The 24856-nt window shown below is 43.2% G+C and overlaps 1 protein-coding gene across 13 annotated transcripts in view; it reads left to right on the forward strand.

Moving 5' to 3' along the window:
- The window catches only part of CPNE8 (copine 8), a 276759-nt gene that overhangs the window by 178732 nt on the left and 73171 nt on the right, over positions 1-24856 (forward strand). For all 13 annotated transcript variants that reach the window (XR_010589758.1, XM_005286837.5, XM_042848628.2 and 10 more), the window contains one exon: positions 10868-10914. Coding sequence is in view for 12 of the 13 variants with exons in the window: in XM_005286837.5 (XP_005286894.1) it covers positions 10868-10914 (47 nt within the window). In the remaining variant the exon portion in view is untranslated. The remainder of the gene's footprint in view (positions 1-10867; positions 10915-24856) is intronic.

Genomic DNA, 24856 nt, shown 5'->3' on the forward strand with positions numbered 1-24856 from the left:
GGGGTTGGTGTGCAGGGCCGGCTCCAGGGTTTTGGCTGCCCCAAGCAGCCAAAAAAAAAAAAAAGGCGCGATCTGCGGCAGCAATTTGGCGGAAGGTCCTTCGCTCCGAGTGGGAGTGAGGGACTGTCTGCCGAATTGCCGCCGAATAGCTGGACCTGTCGCCCCTCTCCGGAGTGGCCGCCCCAAGCACCTGCTTGCCAAGCTGGTGCCTGGAGCCGGCCCTGTTGGTGTGAGAGGCTGAGTTGCCCAGGTAAGGAAATTCGAACCTGGAGCCAGTGGTGTATGTTAGGGGGAGAGAGCTCAAACGAGCGGGGAGGAGGGAACTGTTTCAAACAGCAGTAAGTCAAAGGGTATTATGTAACTTTTACTGTGCAGCAGCAGTGTCCACATGGTCACTTACTGTGTGACAGACTGGTGCTATGTAGATTCACATTCCAGCTTGCTGATCAATAAGTCTGTGTATACACCACTTAGACTGGGTGTGATGAATACTTTGGGACTTGGCCAGCAAACCCAGAGCTGGAGCTAGGACTGACTGGGCAAGGAGACTGGGATAAGAAATCTGGGGAGTGGAAACTAGGACTGTAGAGGCAGGGAGAATGGAACTGGGACAAGGAGCCGGGGTGAAGAAGAGAGGGGACTCAAACAGGGAGAGGTTGGAGGGTCATGGCAAAATGGGTCACGCTTGGGAGGGAATAGGCAGAAGAGTCGATGGCTACTAGAGCACTCTCCCCTCCAGAGCCTGGAGTGGAAGCCAAGGTTCCTGAGTCTCACCATTCCTCTGCTGTCAGCAAACATCTGTGAAACCCACTAGCAAAGTGTGTGTCTCGTCCCCTTTAATCCACATTAGCTATTGCTATAAGATACTCCCTTATCTCAAGTGGTCTGTGCAGTGGATCTAAAGGTTCAAATCATGTTGATGGACCATCTGGGTGTCAGTATGATGCCACATGCTAGAATTTCTATTTTTCAATTTGCTTTTTTTAAACTTAGGAAATTATATACTATAAAACTGTGGTAAAGAGCACTATTAAGGTTGCAGAGTGAAGCACTCAAAAGTTATGTAATGCCAGAGTTATGCATCTGCTTAGTTGCCATAATTGCACTTATTGCAAAATGTTGTTGTTTTTCATAATTGAATAGATGGGTGGGTTTCACCCACGTTGTTGTAGGGTTATAAGAATGATTCATTCCTGAACTATAAAGGCCTACTGTGTCTAAGGAAGGGTATGGATTCAAACAAATTTACCAGTACTGTACTGTTAGAATGCTTGTCTTCTGCATTTAACAAATGTCATAGTTTTGACTTCCAGAGTGGTATTCTGTGTACATACTGCCTTGCATAGATTTCCTGCTTCATGGTAACTTAAAAACTTTAAATTTGACGACATTCAGTCAGTAAATGTCCTTGAACTAAGGGACATGAGAACTCTATAGTGTCTCTGTGTATTTATTATAGGTGCTTTTAAACATAATCAGAGAAAGCACAAGAGGAATAAAAATATAGTATTCATATATGTTTTGTTCGGGGGGGGAGGTATTTTATTAAGAATTTTAAATCTTCTAATGACTTTTTTAGGGGTTTCAACTGCAATTTTTAAAAATAGTTTGAAAATACTTTTGTTGGCATCTTTATTGCTTAATCTTGCCCCTTTAAAATTGGTTACTTTGGAAAGCTATAACACCTATTTTAAGGCATTCTTTCTACTTTGTGACTGAACTAAACACACCTGGAGATTTTTAAGAGTAGGTTAGACAAACCCCTGTCAGGGATGGTCCACATAATACTTAGTCCTGCTATGAGTGCAGGGGACTGGATTAGATGACCGCTCGAGGTCCCTTCCTGTCCTACGATTCTATGATTAATTTCTCAAATATTCTTTCTCTAAAATTACATTAATATGCAGGACAAAAATCACTCCTATTATGCTTGCATATATTTCAGTTTAGAAATCACTACCTTTTTTCCTGATCTAAGTTCTTAAATAATCTATTTACATACAATAAATTATAAGGGACTTTAATTACATAAATTTTGTAGATTTTAGTTCAGTATTAAAAAATAAATAGATCATACTCATGATGTTAGTTTGAATAATTAGAGTGACAATTCTCCAAACATCATATAAAATAGAGTTCTCCCTAAGATCCTGTTGAAGTCAGAACATCACTTCTGTCTGTCAGTCCATCCACCTTATCCTGGGTCCATCACTATGGTATCTCAGCACTTCAAAAATAATTGCTGTTAGATAATGCTATATCATTGCTTGCAAAACAGCCTCATATAGTTTAAATAAAGCTGTACGTGGCTTTGTTCAACTTAATAAAGTACACTGTGCTTACAGGATTTAAACATTTAAGCCAAGATTTTAAAAGTGAAAGCTGCTAGGTCTTGATAGTTTTGAAATTCAGTTTATTTAATCATGCACCTAAATATCGGTGTAGAAGCTCAACTTTAGGCAGACATTTAAAAAAAATTAACCTTCATTCCATTAGGTATTGAAGACTGGAACTGCGACATAACATCTTAGGTGGCCTGTGTACTGGGTATTTCTTAACATACCAAACAGTGTAGTGTGAGAGTTACCAGAATGTAGTAAAGTAAAACATATTTTTATTTGTTAATGAACACACAAAATGATAGTAATAATGAAACTGGATTGAAATTGGAAGATTCAAATAAAACATTATTAGATTCTATTAAAAATAATTTAACATAATGAATTGCAGAAAAATAAGTTCAGTGCACTGTAAAGCATGTCCATAACTTTTAGTTTGTTTCCAGAACGTAGACAAAAGTATTCTGAGGAATGTTATGCAAATGAATAAACTAATCATCCTTCTTGGTTTATAAAATGTTCATCTCTGGTATTTCCACAACAGATAGTTTCTAAAGTTAGTTTTCCCAGACTGTTTCAATTATGGCCATGTGATTCATGCTTTATCGTATTTACCTGTTATAGGGAAAATTCTGCTGAAACTTAACTATGGTGGAGCTCCTACTCCTCCGTAATAACCCTTTACACAGGGGCATGCATGTTTGCAACTCAATTCTTATCTTTGAAAAAATTTCCTTAACTGGCTCCAGTGTTCTTTGCAAGTGAATGTTGGGTAAAAGCTTCCATACCTATTTTCTGTTCAAGGAATACTTAAGCAAATTTAATATGGCTAAACTACTAGGATTATCCATAGTGTTTGGTTTTTTTTCCCCCCTGGTATTATTTTTCCTACAGTCTCCTTATCCTTTTCTCCCAAAGGCTATTGCTGCACTGTATAACTGGGTTTCTAGTTTTCTGCAGCTTCTTTCTCTGATGCTGCATGAGATCAGTTTGAGGGCTGAATGTTTCAACTACATACTATAAAGGTGCAAAACATCAGAGCATAGGAAACTATGTGAAGTCACAGTGCAGAACTGTGGAGCTTGGAGAACTGTATTTACAGTGTTTATTATAGCTGTCTTGGTCTTTGGTAATGTTGTTCTCTCTGGCTATGCATCTGTAATATGAGATGACAGCTAAAGTAACACTAAAGGAAATCTAGTGACCTCTGTGTGATCATTGCATAAATACTTTACGTTTACATTTGGTTGTGGCGGTGGGAGGAGAAAGTTATTGGTTCTGCTTCTTATTAATTTCTCTATAGAAATAACTCTAAAACCAGCATAGATTAAAATGAAAGGATAACTCATAAAGATAAGTGTTTGCTTTGGTCTTATTTTATATCACAACTATTATAGGTATGAAATTGACACACACAAACACTCTTCATTGATTCCAAGGCTAGAAGGGCCATTGTGTCTGACCTCCTGTATAATACAGGCAAAAGTACATCCCCAAAACAATTCCTAGAGCATATCTTTTAGAAAAACATCCAATCTTGATTTAAAATTTGTCAGAAATGGAGCGTCCACCATGACTCTTGGTAAATTGTTCCAGTGGCTAATCACTCTCACCGTTTAAAAGTTCTGCCTTATTTCCAGTCTCAAGTCTAGCTTCAACTTCCAGCCATACCTATCTCTGCTAGATTGAAGAGCCAGTTATTAAATATTTGTTCCCCGTGTAGATACTTGAATACTGTAATCAAGTCACTCCTTAATCTTCTCTTTGTTAAACTAAATAGATTGAGCTCTTTGAATCTATCACGCTAAGACATGTTTTCTAATCCTTTAATCGTTCTTGTGGCTCTTCTCTGAACCTTCTCTAATTTATCAACATCTTTCTTGAATTCTGAGCACCAGACCTGAACACCGTATTCCAGCAGCAGTGACACCACTGCCAAATACAGAGGTAAAATCACTTCTCTACTCCTACTTAAGATTCCCCTGTTTATGCATCTCAGTATGCATTAGCCCTTTTGGCCACAGCATCACACGGGGAGCTCATGTTCAGCTGATTATCTACCCACGACTCCTAATTGTTTCTCAGAGTCACTGCTTTGCTGGATAGAATTCCCAATCCTGTAAGTGTGACGTGACCTACATTCCTTGTTCTTCTGCTTGGGTTAAAAACAGAGGGCTGCAATTTTATGAAATAATGTAATACAAATTACATTCAAACAACTGCCCAGCCTCTCCAAGCTCATCTCCAGAAGCAAACTCTGCATAGACCAGGATACACCATATCTAAGTGACACCAGACCCTGACAGAACAACAGGTGCAAAACTTGCAGGCATATCTCCACTGCTACAAGGATCAACTCCCACAACACACCTTTCAAGATCTGTGGGTCCTACCCATGCCTATCACAACACGTGGTGTACTTTATTCAGTACGCTAAGGCTATGTCTACACTACCGACCTTACAGCGGTAAGGTTACTACCGACCTGTGCCGCTGTAAGGTCTCCCGGGTAGCCATTCTATGCCAGGGGGAGAGCTCTCTCCCGCTGGCATAATTAAACTACCCCCATTGGGTGGCGGTAGCTATGTCGGCGGGAAAGCATCTCCCGCCCACATACCACTGTCCACACTGGCACCTTTGTCAGTCAGGGGCTTGTAGTTTTTTCACACCCCGACCAACAAAAGGTTTACTTACAAAAGTACTAGTGTAGAAAGCCTACATGCCCAAATAAAACTATGTGGGTGAAACCAGGCAATCTCTATGCTCTCAAATGAACTCAAACAGGAAAATGATAAGACAAAAATGCTATATCATCTGTTGGTGAATACTTTTCACAAAGCAATCACATTATATCTGATCTCTCAGTCCTCATCCTCAAAAGAAACCTGCACAACGCTTTCAAAATATGAACCTTGGAGCTTAAATTAATAATTTAGCTAGACACAAAAATTCATAGTCTTAATAAAGACACTAGATTTATGGCTTATTCCAACAATCTGTAACACACTTTTTTGTTCTATGACTACAGAGGTGTTAGTGGGCCACTTCACTTTGAATGGTCCCTTAGAATATATGCTAACTACTTATGCTAAACCAGGGATTCTCAAACTGGGTCGGGACCCCAAAGTGGGTCAGGACCCCATTTTAATGGGGTTGCCAAGGCTGGTGTTAAACTTGCTGGGGCCTAGGGCCAAAGCCCAAGCCCCAGTGCCCGGGGCTGAAGCCCAAGGGCTTCCCAAGGGCTTCAGCCCTGGGAAGGGAGGGTGGGGGGCTAAGATTACATGCCTCCTGCCCAGGGCAGAAGCCCTTGGACTTCAGCTTTGCTCCCTCTCCGCCCAGGGCAGCGGGGCTGGGATGGCTCAGGCTTCAGTCCCCGCCTCCTGAGGTCTTGTAGTAATTTTTGTTGTCAGAAGGGGGGGTCACAGTGCAATGAAGTTTGAGAACCAGTGTGCTAAACTATCTGCTTGATCTTGTATTTAGCTGTGACACTCTCAGTACCTTTCCCAGATCTGAAGAAGAGCTGGATGTAACTCAAAAGCTTATATCTCTTACAAACAGAAGTTAGTCCAGTAAAAGATATTACCTCATCCCCCCCCCCATGTCTCTAAGTTTCCCCAAATGTTAATTTAGCCAGAAAATCTCATCCCATTAGTTACCTACTTAGTTGACTGGAAACAGCAGCCTGCCATATCCAGCACTTTCTTGGAGACTGTGTCCTTCCCAAGCTGAGGATCTTCAAGCTATCACTCCTCCCTTGTTGAGGAAAAAGACTCTGTCCACAGTTATGAGGCCTTGTCCATGTGTCATAGGGAATCTATTCTGAATGGTAAGGTTCTGCTTTTTGACTCATTCAACTGCAAAGCCTAGACCCATTGTTCTCCATCTTTTGCCCGTCTTTGATAAAATGGTTAAACCTTCAAGTAATTCTTGTGCCACATAAAAACATTTATCAACTATAAATTTCAACCAAGAAACAACACAAGGAAAGCAATGCATAGAAACTCAAGCTATTCCAGCTTGATCAGTCAAAATTACTGCATGAAAATGAGTGCACAAAGAAGACATGCTTTTTCTTCTCTGAGGAAAGATTGCTTGAATCTTGGCTGGATGACAAATTCCTCCTCTATTCCACCCTGTCAGTTTCTAATAGGGATTTTTGTGTATGAGCCACAGCACCTCTAGAGACATGCAGGAAAAAATGAAGTTCCCCACAAAGCAAAGGCTAAACCAAGCTGCTTGGGGATGGGAGGCGGGGGTGGGGGCAGATCCCATCCCATTTCCAAATATGGTGATCAACAGAATTCTGAGTACCACAGCAAGAATCCCTTATATAAGAATTAGGACACAGAAGACCTGACAAACCAATGAATCACCAGAGTTCAGTGACAACTCTAGCCCATCTACTAAACAAATAACTAAAAGATGTCGATAGAAGCTTCTAGTTCACCAAGTTGAGAGCTAGGGTTAGTTGTAGTTTGAAGCCTTTTATCCTAATGGAGGTAGGCATTGATTGGCATGAAAAGAGTCAATATTTCTCATACTTTTCAGTAGCTAATGGTGGTTAAAGACCCCTTCAAGTCCCACAGGGCAAAGCAAAATGTCCCCCATGTAGGCAGGAATCAGCATTTCTTTTTCAAGGAATCATTCACAAATCCTCATCATTGGGTTCCTCTTACCTGGGACAGCATATGGACAGTTATAAAGCTATGCAGTAGATGATGCCACAGTGAGGAATTCTTCAGAAACTGTGTCCATCAGACAGACTAGCAAAAGGCTGATGGGTGAAAAGATTTTGTTAATTTTCCAATTGAGATTTAGTCTGTTTTTTCTACTAGTGCCAACTGTTTTTCTTCTTTTATCTGGTTTTTGCCTGTATTTCTTCCTGTTCCTCTCTGCTGTACTCAGTATCTGTCTGGCCCAGTCTCCTGCTGCCAGGCAACTTGGAATGGCAAACCCAGAAACAAGTGCACAAAGAAGAGGTTGCTTTTCCTACTCTGAGGAAAAATTGCTTGAATTTTGGCTGGATGACAAATTCCTCTTTTCTTCCACCCTGTCAGTTCCTAATTAGAATTTATGTGCCTGAGCGACAACACCTATAAAAGACTGGTCTTTCCCCTCATACAGTGTCTCACATCAAAGGGCCTTTTTAAAAAAAGGCAGGGAGAATGCAACCCAGCAGCTGCTGTTACCAGCAGAGACAGCAAGGACACCAAGAATAACTCTTCAGGTGAAGTAAGTGTCCTTGACCTTATGCTGTTTTGGCTATCCCTTTCATGACAAAGGAAATAGCCTGAAGACTCTCTTGTACATTACCCTAAAGCTGGCAGGCCTGCACTGCTTCTCATCAACTTTGTTCCTTATAGCCAATAAGCTATGCAAAATGGTAATGTGCCTGAGGTCCTGACAGTCTGATGTTGTAGGTCAAGTGAAGCTTGATAGCCATACCCTTAGAAGACAAGCATCTTTTGGGTAAGACTCTGGATAAAGCAAAACAGCAGGCCTTATTTCATAAGATTACAAAGTTTCTGATACTTTCAGAAAGACTACAACAGCTTTTATCTCTCCTCAGCGAAGTCCAGCTTCCGGTCTAAGTTTTAAAGGTTTTCATAAACTGATCTCCATGGATTTCAGACAAATTGAGTATTCCAAGGGAACTGAAGACTTCCTGATAAAACAGGTATTGGCAAGTCTTGCCTTTCTTGAGAGGTAGGATCTGCCATTATCTGCCTGATAACTAAAAATTGTTGGAGTTTATGCAATAGAATTCAAGCACCTAGTCATGAAGCACTTTTTATTCCATCCCCAATTTTTTCAGACTGGGAGAAATGGCAGCAGATCAAGGCCGTTTGCTGCTGCAGGACACTCAAGTAATAAGTATACTAAAAGGTTGGAACTTAACAAAAATATGTCAGTGCACAAGGGGGAATAGACTATTGCTCACTCAATCTTTGCAGTTCTAGTTCTAGTCTTAAAAGGGCTAAAATTAAAAAAAAAATTAAAAAAAAAACTTCTTTGTCACTAACATCAGTAATCATGTCTCTAAATTGCCATTTTTACATAGATGCTTTTCAGGATAGAACTCCAAATTAAAGTGGTGTTCCTTATGGTCAGAACTTTAGCTCATAGTGTGAGTAAGCTGGCTGCTCAGTCTTGCTTGTTTCCTGTTGTACTTTGTCCTGGTGAAAGCCACACTTAAAATATTACCATCTTTTTAAACCTAAAGTGGATTCTCAACACCATTGGGATCAGGATAGTCACATTCCCTACTTTTTAGCCAATCCAAAATCCTCAAATGAAAGAGAACCATGACTCCTGTTTTCTATTTCATTAGAACACAGCAGTTCAGGTCCTGAGATTTCCTCTTTATTTTTGTTGAAGGTCCCAAGTATGGTTTGTCCTTAAGAAGGGTAGGAAGTCCCTGCAGTGTATAACAAAGTGGATCATAACTGGTATTAAAATGGTATGCAAATCAGTGTATTTGTTCCTTGGCAGTAAATTCTCACTTGACTTTAGTGATAGCTGACTCTTGGACTCAAGATTGTGTCCTCTGTCCTAGCCATTAAGAGTATAAAAATGGCCATACAGGGTCAGACCAGTATTGTGCCTTCTGACGGTGGCTTATGTCAGATGCTTCAGAAGGAATTAACAGAACAGGACAATTATCAAGTGATCCATCTCCTGTTGTCCAGTCCCAACTTCTGGCAGAGTTTTAGGGACACCTAGAGCATGGGGTTGCGTCCCTCACCAGCTTGGCTAATAGCTGTTGATGGACCTATCCTCCATGAACTTATCTAATCCTTTTTTGAACCCAGTTATACTTTTGGCCTCCACAACATCCCCTGGCAACAAGTTCCACAGATTGACTTTACACTGTGTGAAGACATACTTTCTTATGTTTGTTTTAAATCTGCTTTCTATTAATTTCATTGGGTGACCCCCTAGTTCTCATGTTATGGGAAGGGGTAAATAACAGTTCCCTATTCACTTTCTTCTTCACCATTCATGATTTTATCATATCCCTCCTTAGTTATTTCTTTGCTAAGCTGAATAGTTCCAGTCTTTTTAATTCTCCGCATATTAAGCTGTTCAGGCCCCTAATCATTTTTTGTTGCCGTTCTCTGTACTGATATATCTTTGGGAGATGGGGCAACCAGAAAAATGCAGTATTCCAGGTGTGGGTGTACCATAGGTTTATATGGGGGCATTATTATATTTTCTATTAGCTATCCCTTTCCTAATGGCGCCTAACATTCTGTTGGCTTTTTTGACTGCTGCTGTGCATTGCACAGATGTTTTCAGGGAACTATCCATAATGACTCCAAGATCTTTCTTGAATGGTTACAGTTAACTTAGACCCCATCATTTTGTATGTATATTTGGGATTATGTTTTCTAATGTGCATTACTTTGCACTTTTATCAACACTGAATTTCATCTGCCATTTTGTTGTCCAGTCACTCTGTTTTGTGAGATCCCTTTGTAACTCTCTGCAGTCAGCTTTGGACTTAAGTATCTTGAGTAATTTTATATCATCTGCCAATTTTGCTGCCTTACTGTTTACCCCCTTTTCCAGATCATTTATTGAACAGCACTGGTCCTGTACAGATCATTGGGGACCCCACTACTTACCTCACTCCTCTCTGAAAACTGACCATTTATTCCTACTCTTAATTTCCTATCTTTTAACCAATACCGATCCATGAGAAGTCTTTGACGTGGGAACTTGTCAAAGGCTTTGTGAAAGTCCAAGAAGTACACTATATCCACTAGATCAGTGGCAGCCCCCATTGGCCTGGAGCGGCAAACCCCGGCCAGTGGGAGTCGTGATTGGCCGAACCTGCGGACATGGCAGGTAAACAAAGTGGCCCGGACCGCCAGGGGCTTTCCCTGAACAAGCGGCAGCCCTAGTTTGAGAACCACTTCACTAGATCTCCCTTTGTTCACATGCTTGTTAAAATCCTCAAGGAATTCTAATAATTGGTTAGGCTTCATTACTCTTTACAAAAGCCATGTTGATTCTTCCCCAACATATTGTGTTTCAACCAGTTTGCCTGGTATTGAAGTCAGGGAGAAGGGGAAGGCCAAGGGAGGGAGGTGGGACAAAAATAAATGAAAGCCAGACACGTCACATACTGTGTATAGTGTATGAAGTTATTGCTATAAAATTAATTGGTAAAGTATTTTGAACTGAAGCTTTGGTGAGGTGGACAGGTTTCTCCAAGATGGGACCACTGAAAACCCAACCAGTTGTATAACGCTTCTACATATGTAAAGGGAGAGAAACTCTTACACAAATGTAATTTACAGGTAAGGGACAATTATGTTTCGAAGAGTAGTAACCTCAAGAATTGATGCTTAATTGATGACACTGTATAAAAGACACAATAATGCACAATGATTTTAACCTGAATTTTGCAGTGATACCTTTTGACCATAAAGCTAATGCATTAAAAGATATATTATCTCCCTTGCATATTTTTCCAACTATCAATAGTATTATTAACAAGATTCCTATTTGCTTGTTTGACAGAACCCAAATCAATTTCACAGTGGCTATTGATTTCACAGCATCAAATGGTGAGTAACAAAAGTCGCTTCTTGTAAAATTGAATGCTATGTCCAGCTTCAGAACAATTTTTCTTTAGTACTACATACGTATTTCTATATTTATTCTACACAGCTTAGATTTGCAATTATTGTGTATTATTTGTGTCACTATAATGCTTAGTGGCCCCAACTGTATCAAAGCCCCATTACTATAATGTACAAACATAGAGTAAGAGAGAGTTCCTACCCCAAAGAGCTTATAGTTTAAATAGACAAGACAGACAATGGGTTGGGAGGAAGAGATATAATAAACAAGCAAAGTGAACATTGTGATGACCTGCAAACATCATGTTCATTATTATCAAGGCAAGGAGGCCAATATGTCCATCATTGGCGATCTTATCATGCCACCAAAGCTGACCGTGTAGCAGTATTCCTTAGTAAACATGCTTTGTAATTCGTTAATCTTCCATCCAAGAAAGCCTTCAAAACCAAACCAGTGCTGATAGAGGTGGTTGCTGAGTTCAGCCATGAATATCTTCATTGCTAATCTTCTCCTGCAACTTATATGAAATAGCTGATGAAGACAACCAGAATCAAGATGCACAGTCAACCTGTGGCACTCCTTTCCAGAGGATGTTGTGAAGGCCAAGACTATAAAAAGGTTCAAAAAAGAACTAGATAAATTCATGGAGGATAGATCCATCAATGGCTATTAGCCAGGATGGGCAGGGATGGTGTCCCTAGCCTCTGTGTGCCAGAAGCTGGGAATGGGCGACAGGGGGATGGATCACTTCATGTTTACCTGTTCTGTTCATTCCCTCTGGGGCACCTGGCATTGGCCACTATCGGAAGACAGGATACTGGGTTTAGATGTACCTTTAATCTGACCCAATATGGCTGTTCTTATGTTCAGAAACATCAGTTCCCTGCTCTTCAACCTTCCTCAGCACCCACGTTTTATTTCCATGAAGTAAAGATAGTGTAACTGTTTTGTATAAATCTTCAGCTTTCTGGTAAGTTTGATGTCACAAAGTCTCCACAAAGGCCACTGAAGAGCTCAAAATGTGGTGTCAGTTACTGCTATGCAACCATTTATATCTTTCAAACATCCTCGAGCATTGTCTATGATGCTTTCCAAGTAGTTGACAGTTGTCACCTGCTCCGTCTCCCATCCAAACAAGTTAATACTAAGCTGATTGTAATCTAGATTTGGAGGCTGCTTGAAGGTAATTTTATCTGAATTAATAATCCAGACCAATGTGCGCTGCTTCTTGCCTGAACATATCAGCCATCAGCTGTAGTGATTCATCATATTGAGCCAACAAGGCAATGCCGTTGTCATATTTGAGGTCTCAAAGTAACATGACATTCACCTCAATGCCACTGACAGCTGCCCCTTCAAGCTTACCCCTCAACCAGCAATGGTGATATTGAATAGCACTGGCGATAGAAGAGAGGCAAGGTAGGTGGGGTAATAACTTTTATTGGACCAACTTCTGTTGGTGGAAGGGACAAGCTTCCGAGCTTCAGAGTTCTTCCTCAGGTCTAGATAAAGTAACCAGAGTGTCCAAGCTAAATAAAAGGTGGGACAAACTGTTAAGCAGAAGGGGTTCATACATGCTGTAGGAGATCACTTAAAATGAAATCGGCAGTTAACATCCCTTCAGTCGTAGGACAATAGAGGGTTAGCAGGGGCAGTAGGATGTTATTATAACAAATTGTTATAATGAGCCATAAAATCAGTATCCCTGTTAAAACTATGGTTTTTAGTGTCCAGAAAAGTTATGAATTTAAGTTCCCAGGCTCATTTTTTGAAGGTCATGTGCAGGTTTCCTTTGAGGATGAGGACTGGGAGGCCAGATATGGAGTGATTGCTTTGTGAAAAGTGTTCACTGACGGGTGATAGGTGTTTTTAGAATCATAGGACTGGAAGGGACCTTGAGAGGGACCAAGTCCCCTGCACTCATGATAGGACTAAGTATTATCTAGACCATCCCTGAGAGGTGTTTGTCTGACTTGCTCTTAAAAATCTCCAATGATGGAGATTCCACACCTTCCTGGTCAATTTAATCCAGTGGTTAACCACCCTGACAGGAAATTTTTCTAATGACCCACTTAAACTGCCCTTACTGCAATTTAAGCCCATTGCTTCTTGTCCTGTCCTCAGAAGATAAGGAAAATAATTTTTCTCACTCCTCTTTGCAACAACTTTTTATGTACTTGAAAACGTATGTCCCATCTCAGTCTTCTCTTCTCCATACTAAAAAACCCCAATTTTTTCAATCTTCCCTCATAGGTCATGTTTTCTAGACCTTTAATCATTTTTGTTGCTCTTCTATGGGCTTTCTCCAATTTATCGACATCTTTCCTGAAATGTGGCATCCAGAACTGGGCACAATAGTACAGTTGGGCCTAGTCAACATGGAGTGGAGCAGAAGAATTACTTCTCATGTCTTGCTTACAACACTCCTGCTAATACATCCCAGAATTGTTTGCTTTTTTTGCAATAGTGTTGCACTGGTGATTCATATTTAGCTTGTGATATCACTGGTCTACAATTTTTGAGAAGTCGTCTGCTTCAGAGATAAAATGTGCTATTTATTATGTATTTTGATGTGCTGAATTCAAATATGACAATTAAAACAACTGATTGGCTACTGTTTCTAAGATATTTAAGTTTTTACATTTTATGTCTATGCATATTGTGTAGATAGTAGAGTTTTAATCATAAATTGTAAACCTAGGTCTTTTCATGTGTTTATGGTTGCTTTACATGATAATATTTCACCTGTCCTGTTTATGTAACACTTTAAAAATCAGCAAAAGGGTTATATAAATAAAATTTATTATGAAACAAAAGGCAAAAAACTATTATGTACATAGTTTAGTCCTATTCAGTGTCTACTTGGCGCTTCTTGGCTTGTCTCTTGTATTCATTAAATGGAGCATCTCTTGTCACTGTCCAGCAATAGTCTGCAAGCATTGATGGGCTCCATTTGTCCTGATAGCGTTTCTCCATTGTTGCAATGTCCTGGTGAAATCGCTCACCATGCTCGTCGCTCACTGCTCCGCAGTTCGGTGGAAAAAAATCTAGATGAGAGTGCAAAAAATGCATCTTTAGTGACATGTTGCAACCAAGGCTTTTGTATGCCTTGAGGAGGTTTTCCACCACCAACCTGTAGTTGTCTGCCTTGTTGTTTCCGAGAAAATTTATTGCCACTAACTGGAAGGCTTTCCATGCCGTCTTTTCCTTGCCACGCAGTGCATGGTCAAATGCATCATCTCGAAGAAGTTCACGAATCTGAGGACCAACAAAGACGCCTTCCTTTATCTTAGCTTCACTTAACCTTGGAAATTTTCCACGGAGGTACTTGAAAGCTGCTTGTGTTTTGTCAATGGCCTTGACAAAGTACTTCATCACACCCAGCTTGATGTGTAAGGGTGGTAACAAAATCTTCCTTGATTCAACAAATGATGGCTGCTGAACACTTTTTTTTCCTCCCAGGCTCCAATGACTGTCGGAGTGGCCAATCTTTCTTGATGTAGTAGGAATCTCTTGCACAACTATCCCATTCACAGAGAAAACAGCAGTACTTTGTGTAACCAGTCTGCAGACCAAGCAAGAGAGCAACAACCTTCAAATTGCCACAAAGCTGCCACTGATGTTGGTCATAGTTTATGCACCTCAAAAGTTGTTTCATGTTGTCATAGGTTTCCTTCATATGGACTGCATGACCAACTGGAATTGATGGCAAAACATTGCCATTATGCAGTAAAACAGCTTTAAGACTCGTCTTGGATGCATCAAAGCACAGTCTCCACTCATCTGGATCGTGAAAGATGTTGAGGGCTGCCATCACACCATCGATGTTGTTGCAGGCTACAAGATCACCTTCCATGAAGAAGAGTGGGACAAGATCCTTTTGACGGTCACGGAACATGGAAACCCTAACATCACCTGCCAGGAGATTCCACTGCTGTAGTCTGGAGCCCAACAGCTCTGCCTTACTCTTGGGTAGTTCCAAATCCCTGACAAGGTCATTCAGTTCACCTTGTGTTATGAGGTGTGGTTCAGAGGAGGAGGATGGGAGAAAATGTGGGTCCTGTGACATTGATGGTTCAGGACCAGAAGTTTCATCCTCTTCCTCGTCTGACTCAAGTGAAAATGATTCTGGTGCATCAGGAACCGGCAGTCCTTCTCCATGGGGTACTGGGCGTATAGCTGATGGAATGTTTGGATAATGCACAGTCCACTTTTTCTTCTTTGACACACCTTTCCCAACTGGAGGCACCATGCAGAAGTAACAATTGCTGGTATGATCTGTTGGCTCTCTCCAAATCATTGGCACTGCAAAAAGCATAGATTTCCTTTTCCTGTTCAACCACTGGCAAAGATTTGTTGCATATGTGTGGGGCCCACCTCTTGTCCTGATCTCCAATTTTGCAGCCAAAATAAAGGTGATAACCATAGTGGTTATGCTGCGCTTTTGTGATGCAAAAATCACTTCACCACAAACATAGCAGAAGTTATTTGCACTGTTCACACAAGTACGAGGCATCTCTGCTCACTTTGGCTAAACAGAAATGTGTCCTTTTGCAAAATCAAACACTGACAAATAAGAGAGCACGACACTATGATTTCTAGAGCTGATCTAGGGCAATTTGTTCAGCAGAGTGATGTAAGCTTCGTTATGATTGCATCATCCATGACTTCTAGAAATTACATGATGCAATTCATATCATGTATGACGCAATACCAGCTTCAGATTGCATCATTCATTGTTTTGCCTAAAAAGCAAGTACTGTCCAAACCCGGTCATAGATTTATTCATAGATCCAGTCAAAGATGTATTTTAGTCATTTCTGGTTTAAATTGAGATCCCTTCCCTTTATAACTCACTTATCCTCCGCCATTCCCAAGTCAAAGGTCGTATATACTGACCCAATAGCACATCTTGAAAACTAGAGCCAATCAACAATTTTAAGCATCATTTTCGTTCTCAGTGACCCAGAATTAGTAAAGTTTGACTACATTTATTTCAGAAGCATTTTGGCTGTAGAGCAGTGTATTTAGCCTATTGAGCCATTTTCATCATAAGCCAGCGAGGGAAGTGAGGCGAAACTATCCTCCCTTGCACAGTGTCTGTTGTCTCCCAGTCTCAGTGATTAATCAGGGGGACAAAGGGGGGAGTCCAGGCCCGCTGTCTACTCTGGGCTCCAGCCCAGGGACCCTAATAGTATCAGCTATGGTAGCTGACCTTTTAGAAATAGGATGCATACAATTCCCTGGGCTACTTCCCCACAACAGCCCCCACTTCCTCAAGCTCCACTTCACCTTTACCTCAGGGCCTCCTTCCTTGTGCCTGATATAGTGTGTACTGCTCAGTCTCTCCAACAGTACAACTTCCTCCCACAGCTCCTGACATGCGTGCCCACCTGACTAACTGGGAGGTTTTTAACTAGTTTCAGCCAGCCCTGATTGGCTTCAGGTGTCCCAATCAACCTAGCTGTCTCCACTGCTTTCTGGGAGGATCTTAATTGGCCCCTGGTGTCTTGATTAACCTGGAGCAACACCATGGTAACCAAATGGCAAACAGGGATTTGGTTAGCCTGGGGCTAACATACTTGTTTCTCACTACTTTCCTATAGCCATCTGGCCTTGCCCCATCACATATCACCATCTCCACCCCACCCCCACCCCCACCGCTCAACACCATATAGTTGGGCAACTTGGGACGCCAGGGAGTGTGCTCGTGACAGACCATCAGTGTTGCCATGGTGGCATCCAGCCCTGTGCCGTATGTGGAACTGGAATGGTCGGAGGGATGATAACCACTTGGTGACCCTTGCATTCTTTTCCTTATTCCGCTGCATCCACTGGAGCGGTGCATGGTCAATCACAAAAGTAAATCGCTGGCCTAAGAGGTAATAACGCAGTGTCTCCATGGCCCATTTGACAGCAAGGCATTCTCTCTCGACTACTGCGTATTTCTGTTCTCTTGGGAGCAGCTTTCTGCTTAGGCAGACGATCGGCTGTTCCTCTTCTCCCACCATTTGCGACAGAACCGCCCCCAACCCCACCTCAGAAGCATCTATTTGTAAAATAAATTCCTTGTCAAAGTCCGGGGCTATGAATACGGGGTCATTACAAAAGGTTGTCCGAAGGTCTGTGAACGCCCCATCTGCTGCGTCTGTCCACTTCACCATGTCTGGACTTCGGGCCTTTACCAAGTCTGTTAGGGGACTTGCCCTAGTGGCGAAATGGGGAATAAAACGTCAATAATAGCCTACCATGCCTAGGAACGTGCAGACCTTTTTCTTTCGGGTTATCTGGGGCCAGTTTTGAATTGCTTCTAGCTTATTCGTTTGGGGCTTCACTATGCCCCTTCCTACAGTATACCCCAGGTACCTAGCCTCTGCTAGCCCTATGGTGCATTTAGCAGGATTAGCGATGAGGCCAGCCCTTCTTATGGTGTGCAGTACTGCCTCAACTTTCTCCAAGTGGGTTCCCCAGTCTGGCGTATGGATTATGACATCATCTAGGTACACGGCTGCATAACTAATATGGGGGCACAGCAGTTTATCCATGAGGTGCTGGAACGTGGCCGGGGCCCCATGTAACCCAAAAGGAAGGACAGTGTACTGGAATAGCCCGTCCGGGGTGGAGAACGCTGTCTTTTCTTTAGCTTCTTTAGTCAAGGGAATCTGCCAGTACCCTTTTGTCAGATCCTGTGTAGTCAAGAATCAGACACTACCCAATCGATCAACCAGTTCGTCGATGCGTGGTATGGGGTATGCATCAAATTGGGATGCTTCGTTCAGTCGACGAAAGTCATTACAGAATCTCGTGGTACCGTCAGGTTTAGGCACTAGTCAGTGGTCCAGTCCAATCGTTCTATAAGATTCTTCAGTAACCCCTAATTCTAACATTTTCTTTACTTCGGCCTTGATTTCTTCTCTTTTGGCTGCTGGGATTCGGTAGGGTCTCAATGTTATCTTGGCTCCAGAGATCATGCAGATATGATGATAGGTCTCAGTCATCCACCCCGGTTTTGTAGAGAACATATCTCAGTTGCGATTAATCATGTCGGCTGCCTCGATCTTTCGGATCAGTGTCAAGTCGGGTGATATCCTCACTTGCTCGTGTAAGTTATCCTCCTGGGGAAGGGTCTCCTGCGTGACTAAGCATGCCTCTCGATAGCGCCAAGGTTTTAGAAGATTGATGTGGTAAATTTGCTCCAGTTTCCTGCAGCCTGGCTGCCGCACCTTTATAGTTCACCTTTCCCTTCGTAGGGAAGGGATCACTTCGTAGGGTCCCTGCCACTGGGCCAACAGTTTACTTTCTGCTGTGGGCACCAGGACCATCACTCGATCCCCTGGTTGGAACCATTGAAGCTCTGCTTGGTGATTATAATGGGTTCATTGGGTCTCCTGTGCTTTCTCCAAGTGTTCCCGTACAGTGGGCGTAACTCAGGCTATCCCATCTCTCATCTGCAGTACATGCTCGACTATGTTCCTTCTGGGATTTGGCTCCTCTTCCCAGGCTTCTCTGCCTATATCTAATATGCCCCAGGGGTGCGCCTGTATAGTAGTTTGAAAGGAGAGAAACCCCTGGAGGCCTGCGGAACCTCCCGGATGGCGAACATGAGGTTAGGCAATAGGGTATCCCAATCTTTCCTATCCCAGCTCACCACTTTCCTGATCCTGGCCTTGAGGGTCCTATTGAAACTTTCCACAAGGCCATCTGTTTGCGGGTGGTATACAGAGGTCCGTAAGGCTTTTACGTGGAGCAATGAACAGAGATCTTTCATCAACTTGGACACAAAAGGTGTCCCTTGATCAGTCAATATCTCCTTGGGTAGCCCAACCCAGGCAAAGATCTGTACTAGCTCCTTAGCTATTGTCTTGGAAGCCGTGTTGCGTAGGGGGATGGCTTCCTGGTATCCGGTAGTACAACCAGCACATGTTGGTGGCCCCGAGCTGTCCTCTCTAGGGGCCCAACCAGATCCACAGCTATGCGTTCAAATGGTATCTCTATTATTGGAAGAGGTATCAAAGGGGCCCGCAAGTGTGGGCGAGGGCTATGTAGCTGACACTCCAGACAAGAGGTGCAGTATCGCCGGACATCTTTGTGTACTCCACGCCAGAAGAAACTCCGCAGAATCTGTGCCTGGGTTTTCTCTACCCCTAGGTGTCCTCCAAATAGGTGACTGTGGGCGAGGCTCAATATGGCTTTTTGATGTTTTCATGGCACCAGAAGTTGATGTATCTCTTGCTCCTGCATTTGCACCACGTGGCACAGATCTTTCTTCACTATAAAGTAAGGTCCTGGACCCCGGATCTTTCCATCCACGGGTATCCCGTCTATCTCGGCCACCTCTTTCCTGGCGTTATCATATCTAGGGTCCTCTGCCTGGTCCCACCCGAAAGTCTCTCTCCCGGGACTAGCCAGCCCAAGCTCCCAGGGGCCAGTTTCTGCTTCTTCCAACGGCTCGCCGCCATCACGGCTGGGGCCAACCTCTGGCTCACCTTCCGTGGTGGTAGTTTTTCTGATGGCTGCTTGTGTCCATCTGCCTATTAGGGCAGTCTTCTGGCCCTGGGTCAGGATCCAGGTTCCAAAAGCTTTTGCAGCCTTCCTCCCTTTTTTTTGTCTTCTGGGTCTTTTGGGGAACTGATAACAGATCCTGAGAAATCTCAGCGAACATCGGGGGTTGACATTCCCCTGGTGACGAGTCACTGCCCTCAGGGTCCCCACCTCCCTCCAGCCTCTCCAGGGGAAGTAAATTATCAAACCCTGGATAGTCTCTCCCAATGACTACAGGATATGGGAGTTTAGGAACTACGCCCACTGTCACCTCAATGGGGTTCCCCATAACCTCTGTCTCCATTGGGATGTTGGGGTAATGGCTCATGGCCCCATGCACGCACGTCACTGCTACGCGTTTGGCTTGTAGCAGCTGGCTACTTTTTACCAGCTTACCCGATATAAGGGTGAAAACACTCCCGGAGTCCACACGCGCTGTAGTCTCTGCTCTATTTATCTTCACCAGTCTGGTGTACTTATGTGGAGCTAATGCGACACCCGCAAGGTGAATAAGGGAGCACGGGACCTCCCAATCCCCCAAGTTACATTGTATAGGCTCCTCGGTGCTAGGACACTGTGATGCTATGTGTCCCCACTCCCCACATGCATAACATCTATAATTGCTTCTAATCATTCCCATATCATGGAGGTCAGGGGATTTAGTCCCAGGGTTCCCCCCACTCAGGCCAATCCCTTCCTTCTGGGGTCCCCGCTGGTTTTCGGCCCCCCCCCCTTCCACCTAGGACTCCCCAGGTGTTTGGCTCCCCAGCCTTCCTTGGGTAGATGGGTCAATTCCCTGGCTGTTCTGCATCTTTCTACCAGCAGGATCATCTTGTCATAGGTGGACGGATCGTTCTGGCCTACCCATTTGCGAAGATGTCCTCGCATGTAATGGTCCATGACCAGGGTCTCCAAAATCTCCTCTGGGCTGCACACCTCGGGCTGTAACCACTTCTGTGCGAGGTGTAGGAGGTTGAATAGCTGGGACCTTGGGGGTTTGTTCCCCTGGTATTGCCACTCATTGAACCTCTGGGCCCGTACTGCTGCCGTCACCCCATATTGTGCTAGGATCTCTGCCTTCAGCCGGTTATAGTCAGTGGCATCCGTAGCAGGCAAGGCAAAGTAGGCCTTCTGGGCCTCTGCACAAAAAAGGGCGAGAATGCTGGCCCACTGCTCCTGGGCCACACCTCATGCCGAGCAGGCCTCTCGAGTGAGAGGAGATATGCCTCTACGTCATCTTCCGATGTCATCCTTGGCAGACAACCAGTGGCCTTCAGGGTTCGCTTCCCGTCGGACCCCCAGACCTGGGTGGTGAGGATCTTTAGCTGGTCCACAACCTCTCACAAGAGGGCACGATCTTGGGTCACCTGGCCTATCAGTAATTGATTGGCTTCCTGCTGTAGTTGCATAGACTCCTGTTGCGCCATTGCCTGAACCCAGGTGGCCTCCTGCTGGGCTGCCATGGCTTGTAACAGAGCTCTTACCACCTCCTCCATTGTGGTACCAAGCAAACAAACAAAACTAAACAAAACAGAACAAAATCCAAAACCCCAGTGCACTTTTTTTTTAACCTCCTTCTTCCGCCACGCTGTGAACGATGAATTCCACCCTGACACCAGTTGTGACAAATCTCTGTCCTTGTCTCCGTGGGTCCCGCATTTCCTGGCGGATTTCGCTAGCCTCAGAGGCTCACTGTGACCCTCCACATACCCTTGCCTCTAGAGAGAGAAGGGCTAACAGCCTGCTGAGCCATTTTCATCATAAGCCAGCGAGGGAGGTGAGGAGACACTATCTTCCCTTGCATAGGCTCTGTTGTCTCCCAGTCTCAGTGATTAATAAGGGGGGGGGAAAGGGGGGAGTCCAGGCCCGCTCTCTACTCCGGGCTCCAGCCCAGGGACCCTAATAGTATCAGCTATGGTAGCTGACCTTTTAGAAACAGGACGCATACAATTCCCTGGGCTACTTCCCCACAGCAGCCCCCACTTCCTCAAGCTCCACTTCACCCTTACCTCAGGGCCTCCTTCCTTGTGCCTGATATAGTGTGTACTGCTCAGTCTCTCCAACAGTGCAACATCGTCCCACAGCTCCTGACATGCACTCCCACCTGACTAACTGGGAGGTTTTAACTAGTTTCAGCCAGCCCCTGATTGGCTTCAGGTGTCCCAATCAACCTAGCTGTCTCCACTGCTTTCTGGGAGGATCTTAATTGGCCCCAGGTGACTTGATTAACCTGGAGCAACTGCCATTTGGTTACCATGGTAACAGGGATTTGGTTAGCCTAGGGCTAACATACCTGTTTCTCACTACTTTCCTATAGCCATTTCTTGCCCCGTCACAGTTTGTACAGACCAGTACCCACCCCGTCCTGTCTAGAAGGTGTACTTTGTCTCCTAATCTGACGCTTTCTATTGTGGCATGTCTTCAGCGGGATCCAGTGGTCTGCCTCTTTCTCACTTCAACTTGCAGGTTGTTGCCACTGGTCCTGGGGCACCGAAGGGTGAAGAATAATTACTTCCCCACAGGAGCTGACTGATACGGACCACATCTCTCCGTCCATCTGGGCCATAGGTGATACCTACATTCTCTCCACAAATAGGAGAGTTTGAACTTGGAGACACTTCCGTTATTGTCAGTTGCCTATGAAGCTAGCCACAGAAATCACACATAATATATAGCACAGTAGGTAGGGAATCCAGGAGAACCACGTGTCTGAGAAGAAGTGCATCATAAATCCTACCTGAGAGCATCTTTCTTTTCTAAGTCCCTAGTCCCAGACAAAACTTAAAAGATAGAGTTATGAATGACAGCATGTATCAGTAATTTAAGGTAAAATATACTTGAGGAATGTTGTAATTATCTGAAAAACAAGTATCATAAACCCAGAAATTTCAGAGTTAAACATGTTTGGATTTCTCTTAAGTTTAGAAATGCATATATATGACACCCAGACATCCTTAACTCTGCCCACTAATGCCATGCAACAGCTTGTGTGTTTATGATACAGGCATTTGATTGCAAATGTGCAGTCCCAGATTATATTAAACTGAGTTTTAAAGATGCGTAGGTTTTTTCCTCTTAACATCGCAGCAGTGTTTGTTGTAAATTTCATTAAAAAGTATAGTATATATCAGCATTTCTAAAAATAAAAATTACCAGCCTACTCACTAGTATATACTCATCCTTATTATGATGAAAAAGCTAATGTTAATTTTGTTGCTCATTTAAAAACAAATACTCAGGATTTTAGAACACTGAGATTTTGTATTCAGAATTCTGCTAGCCAGGAATGTATGCGAGAAATACATATCCCTCTTGTATTAGTTGATTTTTTTCCCATTCATATTTTTAGATTTCTTCTGTCTCCTTTATGTTCTGCTATGCCAGACAATAAATAAGAAGAAAAATTTTGCCTCACTATGTGTGGTCCACCATTGTCTCTGGAAATGGAAGGAAGTATTCAGATTAATGACTGCAAATATTACAAGAAATAATGACAGGTTTCAGGGTAGCAGCCGTGTTAGTCTGTATCCTCAAAAAGAACAGGAGTACTTGTGGCACCTTAGAGACTAACAAATTTATTAGAGCATAAGGGTTGTAGCCCACGAAAGCTTATGCTCTAATAAATTTGTTAGTCTCTAAGGTGCCACAAGTACTCCTGTTCTTTTTACAAGAAATAAGTAACACCAGTTCTCCCCCAAAAGAATACTTATTGATGCCATCATGTCTAATTAAACATTTTAAGAATGTGAAATATGTGGAAATTAGACTTTGTGGTCTAGTGAGCAGAGGAGAGATTTTGGAATAATTGGGGGTATTCTGATTCTTCCTCAACAGCTAAACAAGATGTATTCTATATAGGCTGCATATCACTCTCATCAGTGTAGTATCTGAGCACATTCCAATAGTGCATTGGGTGGCATGGCTAACATCTGACATGTGTTGTTTGTTCTTTCGTCTTCTCACCTGGGTATAGGGTTGGTGGGATTTCTTAATATACATATTTGTATGTATTTATGTTAGTGGAGGCAAGGTCAGAGAAATACACCTTGCAGTATTGAGGTTTGTGATGGATAGTCCTTAGTTTCTATGTGAGTTCATTCCACAGTCTTGGACCAAGCCCTGACAAAGTTCTGCCTCCTTCACACAACCATTACCCTAATTGTAAAGTGTTTCATTGTGCCATAGGAATGAAGGTGTTGACCACAATCCTCAACCCAGCGGTTTAGGTATCCTGAGCTCAGGCAATGGAGCCACTTGAAGATAGGCACTGAAACCTTGAATTTGGTTTGATACAGTATTAGAAGACAATGTAGAGCACAAAAGACAAATTTGAGGGGCTCAGTCTAATCTCTGTTGCTGAGAAGACGTTGCAGCGTTCTATACTAGTTGGAGTTTCCTAAGTAATACTTCATGCCAAGGTATATTGCTTTACAATAGTCTGCCAAGAGGAGACAAAGGAGTGAATAACTGAGGTCAGGTCAGGATGAGATGGAGTCTGCTAGGCAACTGGAGATATTAGCAGCATCCATGAGTAATACTTTCTGTGTGAGGGCTTAGTGTCAGCAATGAATCCAAGAATGCTCTTAAATTACTGACTGTATTGACTGATTATTGGTGTGTACTTTCAACCAGAAGAGACTGTACTGTGGCTGTGAACTCTTCAAAATACATTCCTCTATCCAGCAGCATCACCTCTGTCATGCTCAGGTTCAGCTTCAGGCAGCTGGTCTTCATCCATAAACTCATCTTGCTTAAGCACTAAGCCAGCTTGGTAGTAGTGGTGTGGTCATGTATGTCACATGGATATTGCTGGCACTTGAGTCCATGTTGTCTGACCAGTTCACCTAGTGGTTACATGTAGATGTTGAAAAGCCCAGAGAGGATTGATCCCGGTGGGACGCCACAACTGAGCAGTCTCATGGTGGAGGTGCAGTTTTCCATCACTGCTTCCCTCCAGGAAGAACTCAAACTATTTTAGCATTTTACCCAGGATCCTTGCAGCCTTTCTCAGGCAAGACAGCAGTTTCTCATGGTCCACAGTTTAAATGCTGCAGAGAGGTCTAGGAGAATGAGCATGTATATCTGCCCCCTGTTGACAGGATGAGGTCATCAGTGCCACTAAAGCAGTTTGAAGTCCATGTCCTGGCCTGAATCCAGATTGTGCCAGGTCTAGAATATTAAATTCAGTTAGATAAGCTTGTAGTTGACCTTTAGCTAAGTTCTCTGAGCTTGCCCTGGAATGGGAGGTTTAACGTTGGGTGGTAATTGGCTAAAAATGATATATGTCGTGTGGGTTTCTTCAGTTGTGGTTGGACCACTGCATGTTTGAAAGGAAGGGAAGATTCCTTCCCTGAACGAGGCATTGGCCATTTCAGTCAGGAGTGA

Source organism: Chrysemys picta, chromosome 1 (genome assembly GCF_011386835.1).
Source record: "Chrysemys picta bellii isolate R12L10 chromosome 1, ASM1138683v2, whole genome shotgun sequence".
Classification (NCBI taxonomy): Eukaryota; Metazoa; Chordata; order Testudines; family Emydidae; genus Chrysemys; species Chrysemys picta.